The 17,252-nt window shown below is 34.7% G+C and overlaps 1 protein-coding gene across 4 annotated transcripts in view; it reads right to left on the bottom strand.

Moving 5' to 3' along the window:
* Positions 1-17,252, bottom strand: part of crb (cell polarity complex component crumbs) — a 69,426-nt gene that overhangs the window by 16,710 nt on the left and 35,464 nt on the right. Inside the window, exons 3-17 of one of the 4 annotated variants that reach the window (XM_019041126.2) lie at positions 16,757-16,943; positions 16,330-16,519; positions 15,228-15,353; positions 14,196-14,297; positions 13,038-13,157; positions 11,802-11,912; positions 6,938-7,159; positions 6,374-6,610; positions 5,477-5,557; positions 4,619-4,768; positions 3,702-3,850; positions 2,688-2,769; positions 1,840-1,953; positions 1,457-1,643; positions 772-957 (exon numbers count right to left, since the gene is read on the bottom strand). In XM_019041126.2, the coding sequence (XP_018896671.2) occupies positions 772-957; positions 1,457-1,643; positions 1,840-1,953; positions 2,688-2,769; positions 3,702-3,850; positions 4,619-4,768; positions 5,477-5,557; positions 6,374-6,610; positions 6,938-7,159; positions 11,802-11,912; positions 13,038-13,157; positions 14,196-14,297; positions 15,228-15,353; positions 16,330-16,519; positions 16,757-16,943 (2,244 nt within the window). Of the gene's footprint in view, positions 1-771; positions 958-1,456; positions 1,644-1,839; positions 1,954-2,687; positions 2,770-3,701; positions 3,851-4,618; positions 4,769-5,476; positions 5,558-6,373; positions 6,611-6,937; positions 7,160-8,867; positions 9,918-11,801; positions 11,913-13,037; positions 13,158-14,195; positions 14,298-15,227; positions 15,354-16,329; positions 16,520-16,756; positions 16,944-17,252 lie in introns of those variants that run through there. The other 3 variants (XM_019041207.2, XM_019041290.2, XM_072299752.1) reach the window with 3 other exon arrangements.

The raw sequence follows: 17,252 nt of genomic DNA, 5'->3' as shown, positions 1-17,252 counted from the left end.
AAATTAGAAGAAAAAGCTGAACTAGATGGAATGCGTAAATGAGACAAGTGTGAATGGAAAGAAGATTTCCAAAAAATTTCGCACAACCTATCAGGAGCTGAACAATTGGGCAAAAATATAAGCTTTCCTTAAACGATTTCTCAATTTTTCAGTTGATCGTTGTGCTTAAAAAATAAATTATTAAGTTTATCTGATGAGAATTGATTGATATTCCATATAAGTTTTTCTTGTCATGAGCAATAATTCTGTAAACAACTCGTTGTTGTCAATCGGATTCACATCACAAAATTTGATCACTGCGATCCGGCTGTGAGCGACTATTCGCTTTAAAACACTAGCCCAAAGAAAGAACTTCTACAATCATTGTTTCTCTACAAATCATGTGAATATCACCATATTTTTTGTCAGCCACGAGCAGATGCTAACATTTACCGCGAATCTCACCATCATCTGATGTAGTAATAACAGCAAAATTGGTTCAGAATAAAACACGAAATTGACAAGTAACTCATGGTTGGTTAACATGATTGGAAACAAAAAATGTACATGTTCCTGAGTTGGATGTCCTAACCTTAAACTTTCCTGAAGATAGATAATATATATTGAAAGCCACTTGAAACAAGTGAACCAGGACAGAATTTTACATTCACTCCAAGGAATCCATAGGCCAGTTTTCATGCTTCAGGACTTACACCTACCCTTCATGGATTTCTCTTAAGGTTATCAATCTGTGGCCCTCTATTCATAACTGGGGAATTATTGAAAACTTACTTGTATTTTTCACATTCATTAATATCCGTTTCACAATGAAGTCCTTCAAAACCGTCCTCGCACTCGCAAATATAGCCACCGATCTGATCTTGACAGACACCATGAAGACAAGGATTACTGTCGCACTCCTGGATATTAATCTCACAGTTTGTGCCCATGACACCAGGGACACATACACATTCATAACTGAAAATAATTAGAAAATTCAACGAATTAAGTATTTGTGAGGAAAAAAAAGGAATTCATAAAATGCTCTCAATCTGTCAACAGGGCAGGAATAAATAAGTATGCATTGTAACGAACTATAATCCACGATCAAACAACTATCAAACAAAGTGTTGGAGAATGAACTATGTATTTTTCATCTTTAAAAATCAATGAAAAAACTTTTCTAACTGTGTCACAGTAGCAAATCTTTCATAGCCATGTTTAAAACGCTTAGGGTGCTACTAAACTGACTTATTACTTAATTACAGTTCTGCACACAAAAAAGTGCTAGGATGGAAGCTATTAAAATGAGGAGAAACATTGCAAGGTAATTCATTTGGTATATTAAATGAGAGCCAATTATAGGGAATTTACATTAAAACCTCATACACATTAATAGCGGTTTTTGGATCAGAATATTTGGAGGAAAAATTCAATGATTTCTTTGGTAAAAAGTGCTTCAAGCTTATTTACTCACCCACTAGCAATGGAGTAATTGAAATCTTGGTGGAAGAATTTCGGCAGCGGTAAAGTTCCCATCATTGGCGGGGGCGTTGTGGGGTGACGACCAACGAATAAATCTATATCAGAATGCTCCAGGCAGGTACCATTAAATTGACACGGATTACTCTCACATTCATTGATATCGATTTCACAGTTTTTCCCTAAAGAAAAAGAGATTGCAACATTTATTAGTTCAAAGAAATCAAAGTTCATCATTTGGATGGTATAAAGTATATTAGTTCTTTAGTGACTAAAAGAGCGAAAAATATTCTTGAAAACAAATTATGAAAATTACTGTAGCAAACTATTCACTGACAAATAATGACTGAGAAAATAAATCTGTGAGTATTTGTTTACCTGTGAAACCATTAAAGCAAATGCAATCATAGTCCTTCACTCCATCGACACACTTCGCTCCGTTTACACATGGATTGCTGATACAGTCATTGATGTTGACCTCACAATGAGCACCTGGTAGGTAAAAAAGATGAGAAAATCATTTAATTCTACTTATGAGCACAACTTTAAACCGCAGGTCCAAGACTCCAAAAATATTAGACTATTGAAAGCAGGGCACTCCTATCAATTGCCTACAGTAACTTATGCAGAATATTTTGAGCTCAAGGGCTGACAATGGTAGAATTTCAAAAGTAACGAATAAATACGTTGCAGCGTATAGCACTTTTACAGGGTTAATTTTCTGAAGTTAATGAGATGACAGAAATAATTGTAATGAATGCAAATATTTTACCAATTCAATTTTGACCGGATCTGCGAAAAGGGACCTTATTTTTTGGGAGAATACTTTCTGTAACGTTTTGCAAAAGCGTAGAAGAACAAATTCTGGAAATTATGGCACAAGTTTAACCCTAAAATCTCTAACACTGAGGGAGATATTAGTCCTGAAGCTCCAAGATAAAATTCCTTAGGTTATAAAAAAACGTGGTTTAAGTGTTTGCAAAAACATGAGGAAAATTTTTTTCCAGACGTAAGACCCCGTCTCATAGATCCCTTCACAATTAAAGTTGTATGATAGATTTTTAGGGGCCACAGAGAATTTCAAGTTGAAATGGCTTGGAAAATTATGGAAATCATTTAAATTAACAACTGCCGAAAGCCACCTGTATATTCTAAACTGGCTCTTCGATAAACTTAGAACTGTCAAAATAAAAGTCAATGAAAAAAAGATAACAATTGACACATACCCTCATAACCAGTATCCGAGCAGTTGCATGTATAACTGTTAATACCATCAATGCAGGCACCATTGTGTAGACAAGGAGATGACTAATGACAAAACGAGCAAACAAAATATGATTAGAGCGACCAAAATATTGGGAGGTGAAGTTGTTGCATATTCACCGAAATTGATAAATAAAAAAGTTAAATTAAAAACCTGACAGACACTTTTGACTAAAGAGCCTAGAAATTCCAAATCATCAACTTCTGCCAACTTTTTACTGGATCAGCAATGAGTGTTACATTGGACACTCAGAATTGGATTTCCGAAAAGAAAACGCACGAATTACAAAGAAATTTGGTGGTGGCTGAATGCCATTATTTTGCATACCATATCCTTCGCAACCTCCTAAACTTGATAAGCTTTGAACTTTACTTTCTACTTCCCAATTTTGAGAAAAGCAGGGCTGAAAAGGGAATATTTCAGCATTTTAACATGCATTTAAGATTGGAAATGCTGCAAAATCAGATTAGTGATCGAAGTGAGATGTTCTTTCCCCGCCCATCGGAAGGATAAGACAGACACTCCCCAGGATTACCAATTTGCTGCTGCAATACTTCTACTGGGAAGTGCTGATGAATTCACTGCAAAACCCCGCTTTCCGCAAAATTGGCGAATTAGGATAAGAATTTTCAAAGCTCATCATGCTTAAGAGATTGACCGGAACATCATACCAAAAAATAAAAAAATTTACTTTCGATATTTTTGGAAAGCACCAAATTTGTTAGTAATCTGTATAATTTCCTTTTGTGCCATTTTCCTTACTACATTTTGCCGACAAGACCCAAAAGTTTGGACAAAAATTTGGATATTAGCAGGTTTGCTTAAGGGATAATATAAACTTAACGAATAAAAATAAAAACAGGCAACCAATATAGTATCTCTTGGATGAGTGACACATTGGGATTTTAACAACTGTATTCATTTCAAACTGAATCTGTTATGATTCAAATTTTGAAGGGTGAAAATATTTTCTTACCTGGCAATCATCGATGTTAGTTTCACACACTATTCCAGTCAGACCTACAGGACATGCACAAGTGAAAGCTGCGATGCCATCTATACAAGTTGCTCCGTGGAGGCAAGGATTTGATTGACATTCATTGATGTTTATGTTACACTCTTTCCCTGAAAAATGGATGGATACGATTTCACGGGTGAATAAAGTGCATTGAATAATACACATATTAGGTGCAAGATAAAACTTACTCCTCAATGGCACTCCACAGCTTATTTTTTTGCTGGCGTGACTCACGAGGTAACAGATTACTGGATGAGATAAAAGGATGAGCACCGTAAAATGTGTGCCGTCATCAAAATTATACTTTATAATTTAAGTTCATAAGAGTAACGTATAATGCCTGGGGTGCAAAGCGCTCCAGAAGGTTGGACTAAGAAGCAGTTGGCGGGCATAGCACTCTAGATTTAGATAGAAAACAAGGGACAAGTTGAAAATTTTCAAATCAACTAACGAGTGAGACAATAGTTTTCTTGTTTTTGTTAGTTCAAACTTCCCCATCTATGAAAAAAAACCTTGAGTGTCCTCAAGTAAACTTAAACATTAATACACGGCGTGCTGCAGTATTTTTACACATGTTACACCAGCACCATAGCTTGTCGAATTTTTAGGAATTTTGAAGAAATCTTTTGACTGACTCAACAAACACGCAAAATATTGAACTTGAGACCCTTTTCAAAGTGTGCACAATAAGAGGGTATTCAAATTATTTTGCAGACGGATGTTCTTGTATTTTAGATGAGTCGACGGAAGGATTGAAAAACTTGGTTTTCATCAAATTCTAGTTTGCATGAAAATGAATTGATTATTAATGATATACCCTTATCAACTAATAATGAACAATTTATCAACTAATAAATGGAATATAGAAGTTATACCTGTGTAACCAGGCGTACAAATACAGCTGAAACCGTTGATTTTATTTTGGCAAGTGGCTCCGTTGAAGCATGGCTTTGACAAGCACTCATCAAAGTCAACATCGCAATGATCGCCAGAGAATCCAGGCCTGCAGAAACACTGATAACTTCCTGCAAAAAAGTTGAAAAAAGACAACTTAATTCTCATAAGGTCTCACGAAAGCATTACACTATCCTTACCTACCGCACTGAGTGTATTCGGCAACACCTAAATTCTATTGTGCGGATTTTTATCCGCAATTGGGTTTCCACACACATGTTAGATTCGTCACTTGTGCATGTGACCTAATTTCTACAAATATTTCAGAAGAAACAACAAAAGGAGGGTTGTTACTGTAGAAAGAATAAAGGCAACCCAACAACCCAGGTAAAACTTTGGCTCCCTTCCAATGTGTCTTAAGAAATCCTTTGCCTCAAATCCCACTAATATATTCTTCATTCAATAATAACAATTCTATATTGATAAGGTCTTCTATGACTTGGATGAACTCTTAAATGCTCCTGTTTATAACTTGACTGTACTATAGTTTATTTTATAAATCTATGTAATGCTAAGCTGTTTTGGTGAATTGTTAACAAAATTAATCCGTCTTTTTTACTTTTTCGATTTATTGATGACCTGTACCATAGCCAATCGGCTCTCATGTACAAATTGTGAACAAATAAAATTAAAAGCCTAATAATTCAAATTTTTTGGATTCATTACTTACATAGGAAACATATTATGGACAAATAAACATACACAAGAAATAAAACTAAGCCTGTTCAAAAGCTAAACTAGTTGCTTGGAGTTTAAAAAGTTGTAATAAAAATTCTTACCTGCGTTATTAACGCATATTCCATAATTACAGATATCTTTGGTTTTTTCACATTCATTGATGTCAGCTTCACAGTGCCGACCTAGAGGATCAAGAGGGAGAGAAATTAATCACATAACAATTCACATTTGATTGATCAATAAAAAAACGATTCGCATTTGATTAAGGTTGTGGGGAAAGAGAGCTTTAAAAGTACCTGATTTATCTTTTAAACAACACGTTACAAATAGCAATTTATAAATAGGAATCAGGATCCTTAAATTTTGATAAAATATAGATGAGGATGTGAAAAGAGAGTTAACTTGAATTTGACTAGGCTTTACAGCATTTTCCTATCCAAACGTTTTCAGACAAAAAAATTCCATGAAATGCATAATTCTTCCTCTTTCTTTCGATACATTTTGAAATTTATGAGAGCTGTACAAATCTGTTCCAACAGCTGTTCATGACGGTTGACAATTGTCTATTCAGTATCTGTTGATGTTGATAATATACATCCTTTGGACTTTTATTTCACGTTACATTACACTGGTTCCAAATCTAGAGAGTGAACATTTAGCAATAGCACTTTATCAAAATATAGAAAATAACGATGAGTATCCAATAAAATAACAGAACTACAAATGCGCAACATTTTAGAAATGTCACCTTCTCTGTACTAAACTCACTAGGATTATTTAAAATGAAAAGTGTTGAACCCTGATTAAAATGAAAAGAGTATCCAATAAAATAACAGAACTACAAATGCGCAACATTTTAGAAATGTCACCTTCTCTGTACTAAACTCACTAGGATTATTTAAAATGAAAAGTGTTGAACCCTGAAACAACATAGCATATCACAATTTCTAGAAAATCTTACTTCTGAGATTAATGACTTTGACTAATAGGATACGTACCTTCAAAACCTGGTGGGCAATGACAAGTGTAGTTGTGCGGAGTATCCTCACAGGTGGCATTATGTTTACATGGACTGTTGCTACAATGGCTTATATTTTCAGAGCAGTTTTCGCCGATAAAACCTTCTGGGCACCGACACTCGTAACTATTGACAAGATCGACGCAGACTCTCTTATCAGGGCACTCCACATGCAAACAGTCGTTAATGTTCTTCTCACAATTCTGACCTTCAAAACCTAAAAAACAAAAAAATAATTGGGGTTTTTCATTAGAAAAGACATGGGATGGCTAGAATTACTATCCACCACTACTGCGTTATACTATCAGTTCAAAAATTTTTGAAATAATTTGAGGCTCTAGTTGAAGTTTTACGATAATACATCTGAGAGAAATTATCAGTTAAAATCCAAAATTTCATTTTTCTATACAACCTAAAAAAACTTTTTTCTGAGGACTGGGCCCTTGCATTAAAATTTTTTCACCAGTAAATGGCCATAATTAATATTCACAAGATAGTTTAAAACTGTGCTTACTACGCACTGAGAATGAAATGAAAAACTTACCGCTCTTGCATTCACAGACGTAATCTCTGGATGTTTTATTGATGCAGGTTCCATTGTTTTCGCAGGGGTTGAAAGCACAGACGTTATAGTCGAGCTCACAGTTGGCACCCATAAAATCTTCTGAGCAGTTACATCTATAGCCATTGATGCCATCCAGACAGATTCCACCGTTCATGCACGGCTTTGATGAACACTCATCCACGTTCAACTCACAGAGAGCTCCTAAAATTGAGCAGAAGCAAATGATTATACTTAAGCTGGATGAAATTTGTTAGACTTAACAAATAAATTAACAACTCATGGAGACACTTATCGGAATTCTCTGGCCAAAATCATCCTCATTTTCTGTTTGGAATCTCTGTGCATGAACCCATGTTCCATAAGAAATCCGAAGGGTGGCTGATTGATGGTAAAAATGAGGAATTGTTCAAATCCAATGAGAAGACCTTACAGAAGTATCAGGGCCTCTAGATACACAGCACAGCATCCAAAAAAAAGTAATTCATCAGGGACTTTTGAATTTCACGAAAAGAAGTCTGAAACTGCCTTATTGAAGAACTAGCAATATAGAAACTTGGAGGATTCCACCATCAAACTTTGTCCTCAGATGGGGCCTTTCAGGCGGCAAAATATCTTCCATGTCAAGACAAAACAACATTCTTATTGAGTGTTTAATAATTCTCAAGGATTAAAAATTTAAAATTGATAGTTTGCCAACAACGTTACATTGAAAGGCGAATGTGGATTTGTGCGTTTTCCTTTATAATTGATGACGATTTTTTATGAAATGTTCAACCTCTACCCGCAAAAGAAGATTCATGAACAGTACTTTTTAGGATACCTACACCACACTCATCACAAGATAGCTCTTATGTGTAATAAAATATGAACATTTGAACGACACAAGAATGGGATTTTCCAAAAGATGCATATTTACTTATCCCTTTTTACTTGAAATGTTCTTAATAAAAAATTTAACGATTCTTGCAATGTAACAAGTAATGAACAAAATTATGAGAAAATAAGTATTGAAAATAACTAGGGTATCAAAAGGAATAATGAACACAGCCACTCTGTTTGTAAGCATGGTAAGGAATCCTTCGGTTCATGATGCAAAAAGTAATTTTTTCAACGCTGCCTGAAAAAAACTATGAGTAATGGTAATGACCTTCTCCCAACCATGAAAACTGAAGTTAATATAGAAAATACAGTAATTTGTGCAAGGTTTTACAGTGGAGGAAAATCACCACATATTATTTTTGAAGTTGAATGGAAAATTGTATGACATTAGAACTTGAAATGAAGTTGCCAATGGACATAAATGGTATCATCTGAGCAATAGGTACCCTCTTGAGAGAGGTGCCAAAAATTTAACTTTCTTAGGAGTGGATTATTTTTTTTCAAATAATTTTAAAAGAGGAAGTCCGTTCACAAGTAGACAAGACCAGATTCTGTAAGTATCTACTTTGATTTTAGCTACTAAGACTGCAAGGATTTATCAACAGAGAAAATACCAAATGACGTATCTCGTTTGAGGGGTTTAAAAATCTCCGCTCCTGTTTTATTTTTTCAAAGGAGAACAAATTAACATCATTCCTTGAAGTTTTCTCAGCATTGCTTTGAATGAAAAAGTAAAATCATGGAGGTTTTTAAGAATGGACGTGGAGCAGTTCTCTATTTGAAAAATAAAGTATGGCGGGAGATCCATAATGGCTCAAACCGAAATATGTGGCTTGGGAGTTTCTCCATCGTTAAACATTTCACTTAAAGAAGAAAAAGCTGAGTTACATGTTACAGTGAAAATTGTTACAAATGCTTGTAAATGCTTAATTTGTGTAGGATGCAGAGCACTTTACATCTTATCCATTGTAAAATCTTGCAAAAGCTTAAAATGGACAGAATGAAACAACTGCGAACACCAACCACCTACCAGTGAACTGTGGAGGACAAATGCAGAAATATCTGTCAGCTGAGATGGAGATGCATGATCCGCTGTTTAGGCACGGCTTCAAAAAGCAGTCGTGAATATAAAGTTGACCCGTTAAACCAATAAGGCATGTGCAATTATACCCAAGAGTGAGCTAGAGATTGGTAAAAGTGCGCAAGAAAGATATGAGAAAACAGTGAGCCCGTAAACCAGAAAAGTATTAAGACAAGAGCAAGAAATTATTTTGATGTGAGTTCAGGCTAATTTTGATTTTGTTATGTTCAATTTTTGAAGTCTAGTCAAACATAGGTCAGTTAAAATTTAACAGGAGAAATTGATAGATTGGTATTTTAACCATTGTTTTGATTTGTCATCCATCAGCTGTAGAAAGCACATATATGATGTGAACACCACAAAAGCTACTGATTTCCTGCGTGTTACTTCTTCCACCATTAAATCAGCCATTGCGATCTCTGATGATTGCATCTCTGACAATGTGAAGTACCTTTCAGACTTCAACATTTTTTCATTTTTGAGAGAAATTTTCGCCAGTGATAACAAAAAAATTACAAAACCGACTGTAGAATGGCCTAACTAGTTTATTAAAATGGTGCAGAAAAAGACGTTAGCTGCGTAAATGTTAACTAAATACATTCATTCAATCACTGTGTTCGAAAAGCTTTTAAATCTAAGTTATGTCTCTTTATTAGATGATAAAAAAACCAAGAAAATCAAAGAAATTGAGTATTCCTTTCATGACTTTCATCATAAGTTTCACGGCTGGAACTTCTATGGAAAATTAGAAGTAAGTTAACCAAGTAAAATACTCCAACAATAATGGGTCAGTTGTGCTGGTCACAGAATCGTGTTTTGATACACATCTAGAATTTGAAGATGGAATTTGCAGAGATAATTTTTTTCAAGCCGAGTTCAGTTTCAGAGATCTCTATTGTCCTTAGTCTGTGTAGAAAGCCCAAAAAAGCATACATAAAAAGTCTTGTTTATTTTACATAACTTAAACAAACTTGAAAACTGCGAACACTTTTGTGTTTACCTTTCACTTATTCATTTTCCTTTTATCAAAAAACAAAAAAAAGAAAAAAAAAAACCAATTGATGGCTTAAGTGGAAAATTGGGTACCTCAGATTGCAACGTTGTGAATCTCACCTTATGCTTTAGTTTTGTTAAGGAAAACTAGGTAGCAGTTTCTAATGACATTTTTTGTCAATTTCCTTTCTTCATGGTCAAAAAATCATGCAAAAATGCAAAGAAACATTGTGACAAGTTTTCCTTGAAGAAAACAAGACATAATTAAAGATTTTTTAACATAGCAATTAAGTTCAGCTCTTTTCACACTCAACCATTGCGACGATAATGTTCGATGGTGAAACTGCAGAAATGCGTATCTCCGTTTGCGGTGTTACAGGCATCTCGTCATACTTCGTTTTCTACGTAGAAAACTACTGAACGTCTTTTCTTCAAAACTTATAAAAATTTTCTTTTCTAGAGAAGAATATTCTATGAACATTTCAAGATATGATGTTGGATCAGTCTCCTTTTTAAAAATAAAACAGGAGTGGAGATTTTGAGACACTGCAACCGAGATACGCATTTTTGCAGTTTCATCATAGATTAAGGAAGCAGCAGTTTTATTGGAAGTGCTAGAATAAATGCAATGATGCAAATTGCAATTACTGACCAAAAAAAACCTGAGCATTCTGTAGGCAAGAGAGGAAAATTTCATCAACTCAAAGTCATATTCTGAAGATGGTTTGCGTTAAAAGATTAAAATACTTGACCTCTTAGTTCAAAATAAAAAAAATGTCAGTACTCTCAGTGGCAGACTTTTTTCTTAAGAACAACTCAAGCACATACAAATGCGGGAAAAAAGTAAAAGCAAAAAAGAGGACTCTCACATCGTTTCTGCAGTCTTCACTGCCGTCACACAGCTGTAAAATATTGTTAGGATCAAGGTCCACGATGATCTCATTTCCCTCCTCTTCTTCTAGGTTGCTCCAATCGCCACCTTCTTGGATCTGATTTTTTTCGTTCGGATAAAGTATAGCATCGTTTTTGTTTGTCGTGTCAGAAGCAGATAATTTGTTGTTCTTGTCATTAGTGTAGTCAGTGAGGTCAGCATTTATTCCATACAAGCAGAAAACACCTGAGCATGCAAAACATGCAGAAGAAAGTCATTCCTGAGAGAGTGATCAACCGGCTGACTTGGACTCAAAGTAGATTGCTCTAATTTTTTACCTTCAAGATTTCTATTTCAGTACAAAATTTGAAGCATGTAATTATAGATGCACCATTTCAACTTTTTATGTTAGAGGATTTAGAATTACCCACAATCCAATGTAAAAATAGCAAACAAAACAATTAAAGCTTAAATTTATTGGACTCCATGTATCAAATAGGATCTACTATTTTTGGCTCCCCCACGAAAGCATTTAGTTGCACAGAGAAAGTAGTGTCAAATACCGTGAAATAACATGAAAACGCTTCATTAAATAATGAGTTGTTTTTGAAATGAGCTAGAAATAGTGATACCCTATTGTAAAATGTAGTCCAATAATTCTTCTTTCACCAAATGAACAGATGAGATGGAGAGAGGTAAATAAAAAGTCCAGAGAGGGCATGCAAAAAATCAAATCCTTATGAACTACGTAAAATATCAGAGGAGTAAGATTCCCAAAGATTGAAATCATGCAACAAGTAAGAAAATAATTCAATTGCTGAGCATAGTCATCCTAGATAATTAGACGTTTAATTCATGCATTTTTGTTCTCTTATTGAGGGAAGACAATTTCAAGTAAAATGCACCTTTAGAAGATCAGTCTGGTTATATTTGAAAGTGGCCTCCCAGATCAATGAGCATGCGCTGAAAATCGTATGAGTATAATGAGGGAAAACGGCAAGAGCAAGAGGCAAAATTACCTGTATAGCCTGGTGCACAAGTACAATTGAACATGTCAAGGTAAGGATTGCAAGTACCACCATTCAAGCAAGGTGCGCTCATACAAATGTTCGTCTCGCTACAATTCATACCTGATGGAAATATCAATAGTTAGACATGCATTTGGACATTTCAGGATGAGTCTTACTGACAGACGAGTTACTTTGGTGATGCTCCAAATTTGGAGGGGTTAAAAAAGCTAATTTGAGGAATTTTGCCCAAAAGGTTGAACCTGGGTGTATATTTTTAAAGAAAAGATGGCAACGCATAGTATGTTTCTGCAGAATTGGCATTAACGAGTGATTATTCTAAATATTGTTGGTAGCAAATTAATGGTCTATAAATATCTTGTGCATCTTCAACTCCTTGTAGATAATAAGAATAAAAAAAGGAACTATTTGGCCTAGAATACTCTATAAAAGAAAAAAAATGACATACGATTCTGAAGAAGTCACCAGAAATAGCATCAAATTATTTAGGGGCTCTATGTTCTTTATTTTACTGAGCTAATTTCTTTGTAAGAGATTGTAACAAACCCCAAAAATGTAGGGACTAACTGTCATTGAGCCTTCAATGTTTTTTATTCCCCCTTCACTTTCACTATGATCATTGATAAACCGTTGAATATGCCATCGTAATATTATTCTGAAATGATACCATAGAGGATTTTCCAAAAATATGCACATTCCTCAATTTTTCTCATCCTTTTCATTTTAAGTAGCTGGTGCTGCTGAGTCTACGTGAAATTGGAATGCTTGAATCAAATACTAGGTGTGTTCTAATAAGACTAATGGAAGAAAGAGAACAGGGCAGGTTGAATGTCAGAGAATGAAGAAACCATGCAAAGTGCTTATAAAAACTAAGAAGTTGATTGTTAAGAATCACTCTACGAAATTAAAAACAGAACGAATTGAGGAAAGATTTATGAAAATTTTCAACCCTACTAAGCAGTTTGCTACATTATGTTATACTGCAAAAATAAGAGCTATGAAAAAAATATCTCTTTTAAAACAGATAATTAAAAGAATGTTACTTCTTCTAAAGAAAAAAGAAAAAATGACATGAGTTTTTCTTCAGTGCTGATGAATAGAAATGCACTAAAATAGATTAAAAAAAGGGAGGAAGAGAATTAGATTTTGTTTTCAAAACATTCAGCTACAGTGCTTATCTTGTTTCCAAGTATATCAGGCAAAAAATATTGGTGACAAAATAAATACCTGGAGGGCAGGCACATTCATACGAATTCTTTTTCCCCGGCACCAAACGACATGATCCATTGTTGCCGCAGGTCTTATCGTCACAAGTTGTCATTAGCAGCTCATCTTCACAATTTTGTCCTAGGGTGAGGAAAGATATTACAATATAAAATGTGAGAATATGCAATGCTCCTATCAGTTGATATTCTACAAGCGCAAGCAACTAAAGAAAAATCACAAAAAAATATTAAGACAAAAAGGGTATCATTAATAATGTACCTTCTTCCCATGAGATCATTCTTGTGCATTCTCTCTACCTCTTCCAAGACCGACATAAATTTTTAACAAGTCCAAAAATAATTTTTGTTTTTTAATTTACAAATATAACTCAGGGGCTAATTCTGTGCCTATACCCCCTCCTTACACCCACTTGCAGGCGACCCTTGCCTGAGACCGTCAAACTCAGGTTACCAGGCTGGGAAATAAACCGCCGACCTCCTGATTGAAAGGTCATGCACTACATCTACTGTGCAACAGGAGGCTGACGCAAAGGACGATTTGAATTTCTGCAGTGGCATTTTCTCTTTTCAGACACATTGTTGAAACTGTTTGAACAGAAAATTTTTGGTAGAAACACCAAGTTTGAATCTATGATTAATTTTAAAATTGGTGAGAGGAAATACTTTTTAAGCTGCATTACATACTGACATTTGTTATAAGTCTGAAGAAATTAAATCTCTGTTACACCCCTGGAATTTTCTGGGCGTAAAATCCATAACGAAGCATATCAGAAAAAATCTAGTAGTAATTTATTTTTAACTCAGTTTAAGACGAAAAGAGGAAGAACAGAACAGAGTTGTTGATCAGTAAAATATAAAGGGCTCTATTACTCTACTTATGTTTGAACATGTTCATGGCTAAGACTTCTCTCATCAAAACTGAATACTATGCTTGGTAAAAAAAACCATAAAAAAACTGCTGGTGATCATTCAGTGTTCCCGAATCCAAAAAAGAGTTTGCTCTTACTTTGCATTGCTTTTTTAGGAAACACGCACTTTGGTGCCTGTATCACCTGTCTCCAAGGATTGTGTGGGAATCAATATGATTATTGAGGGATCATTTTGGAAATAAACAGAAGAAATTACACAAGAGATTATGCATTATAATAATAAATTGTACCGGTAAATCCAGGTGGGCAGTGACAAATGTAGTCTCCTCTTGGTGTTTCTTGACAAACGCCATTATTTTCACATGGATTGACATTAGGTGCACATGGTGAGCCTAAAAAATTCAATTCATGGAATCAAATGGGGAAGCATGGTATAATTAAAATAAGGGGTAAGTATACAGGATCACATAAGAGTCCAAAAGTGACTTTTTTAAAGAGTGTGGTATGGATACTTGAAAGTCATAAAAATCATGCGAATTAAGAGCTAGAATAATCATAATGTGCTTTTGATAATCTTATCTGTGCAGAAGTTCAAGGTATATAATGAGGAAATAATGCGTCTCATGCTAACAAAGGTTCCTGACGATACATCATGAACTCCACTTCAATAATTGCAAGTCATAAAAATACTGACATACATTTATGATATGTTGAGAAATAGAATACAAAGAATATAGGGTTGATGACATATCAATGGCAAACTAGAAAAACATCGACTTCAGGTTTTTCATCTACAAGTATTAAGGAGGATTGAATCCAAATTTCTCGAAAAATGAATTAAATATATCCTAAGAAATCCTGCTCTTAAAACTCATAGAGTCAGCATTGCCAACATTTTGAATTGTTTTTCATTCAATTGGCTTTAAAAATCAAACAAAATGAATGTGAAATAATCTCATTTTTATTTGCAACATCCATGTTTAAAATGTTGCAAAGGCAGATTGGTGACCAAACTGAGCTTCTCTTTCTCACTGGCCTAGAGGATAAGACACACAAAAATAACTAAACTCCTTACGATGATAACAGCGTCCATCTTTAGGAGAAAACATGCCTGAAAATGCTGAAAAACTCGTCTTAAAATTGCTACTTAAGAAGTTTGATTTTGATAGCTTGTTGTGCCATAAAAGTAGTAAAAAACATCATATATCAAAAAAAGCAGATGTTGACCAGCACCAAAACTCTCGGTTTTAGGAGCAAGGTCACATTTGAGTAAAAACAGGCCACTGAAAATAACTGACTACGCAAAGAACTGAGAAAATTACCATTATCAATCTCGCAGTTGTTGCCTGAATACCTAGCTGAACACTGGCATAGGTATCGATCTCCTCTTTGGAAACAAACACCGTGCGTCAAGCAAGGATCAAGTGCGCATAGGTCTGCTATGTTACCTGCGCAAGCAATTCATGAGTCATGCAAAATATACAACTATGTGCTTCAAAAGAATTGACATTCCTTCAAGAAGATTTTCTAAGTATATAAAGGGGGCCTTGAACACAAGCTACAAAGGACATTTTTTGGCAAAAATAACCGTGCAACGTGCGTACAATCAGGCGCTAGCACCTGGTGCAACCACAATTTACGTTTCTGATTAATCATGAGGTGAAGTAAAAAATCATAAGCCTGATTGAAGTAGGGCTAAATGTTTCTGATACTTTCTGGGGAGTTCAGAAACCACATTTTGCGGGAAAGTAAGTTTCATCATTAGTTTTACAATTTAAAGTTCACGTGTCAGTCGCCAGAACCTGACACATCCTAAAGTTAAGAATAGAGTCAAGCGTTATTTATATGCGTTCCATGAAAACGCTAATGGATTCCACATATGTATCACAAGATAAAGACTTAGAGGTTGATCCTTAATAGTGGGATTGCAATAAGGGCAGAGTTGTTTTGACCTTTCTGAGTGGTTCACTAACCAACGAATTAGCCCTCTTATTTTTGTTTTTTTCTGATATGTCTTACAATTATTTGAGCTTTCTGTAAAAACTTCACCAAAAATTACTGAATTTTTTGCTTTACATATAAAACAGTAACTAAAAAAGACACGAATAATGTGAGTGCCGACCATGCTTGTGATGTAAGAAATGATGATCCAATACAGAGTGTTCATCTTATAAGCTCTGTGTAATCAATTAAGAGTAATGGGTGCAAAAATACTACAAGAACTGATAGGTATTTCTATTCTGCAATCCAACAGCAAATAAAATAAAAAATTAAGTCGAATGTAAGGACCAAAACAAGACACTAATCTGAGCAAATAATTTGAAAGGCATGCATTTCTCATTCAATTTAAACGAAGACCAAGTTATGTACTTGCTGTGCAAAATATTGGATTAAAAACTGCCGTCTGTACATGGTTATACTTACAAGGTTCATCATCCATAATACAAGGTCCCCAAATGACGTTGAATGACTGCACCGAAGTTGAGTTAAGAACTATGCTTGGCCCTTCTTGAATGCATCCCACAAAGCCTTTTCCGACTAGAAATTCTGGGTTGTCGTTCGCGTTAAAAGCTATTTTCAAAATCTCCGGGTTAAAGGTTGCATTGGCAATTAGCTGGAAAAAGTCATGACATAGTATTTTAGAAACATTGGTTGCAAGATATCACACGTTTACATCAGCTTCACGTTAAATTTAATTAGCAATTTTTACATAAAAAAATAACAAAAAAAAACTATCAGGAATCGATGGTCGAATAAAGCCACACTTTTGCAATTCATCTCAGATGAAAAAAACTATACCTACTTTCGTTACAATATTTTAAGGGAGACATTACTATGTCAAGCTACTAACCTGAGAATGACCAGAAACTGATATAGAGAGATTTCCAGATCTATACAATAACGTAACAGTGTGCCAGGTATTGTCCAGTAAATTAACGTTCAGTCTTGTTTCAAATCGTTTAGAGGCAACGATTGCAATGAAAACCACACCCTCTCGATGTACTTCTAAAATTATTTGTTGATTGTTCAGTGCCGACCTGAAACACAAACAGAAAATATTCACTCACAGAAATATTGAGTGGATTCACTTACTTTTTTTCAATATTGCTTTAAAATTCTCGGCATTGCATGCCTTGGAGATGAAAATAAAGGATGTTGAAATGCGCAGATTTGTCCAAAAATATTATCGATAAGAACCTTATAATTCCAAATTTTTTCTCACAAAACATAAAAAAAAGGATCACTGGCACCGCTAGTGATCTATTCATGAAGGAAGGGGGTTCCGTTCAATGGTAGAAAAAAATCTGATCTAAAAATTAACAATTTAAGAAAATTGCGTTCCCTCT

Source organism: Bemisia tabaci, chromosome 4 (genome assembly GCF_918797505.1).
Source record: "Bemisia tabaci chromosome 4, PGI_BMITA_v3".
In the NCBI taxonomy this organism is placed as follows: domain Eukaryota; kingdom Metazoa; phylum Arthropoda; class Insecta; order Hemiptera; family Aleyrodidae; genus Bemisia; species Bemisia tabaci.
Note: the sequence above shows the minus strand (reverse complement) of the source record. Positions and strands in the feature narration are given on the sequence as shown.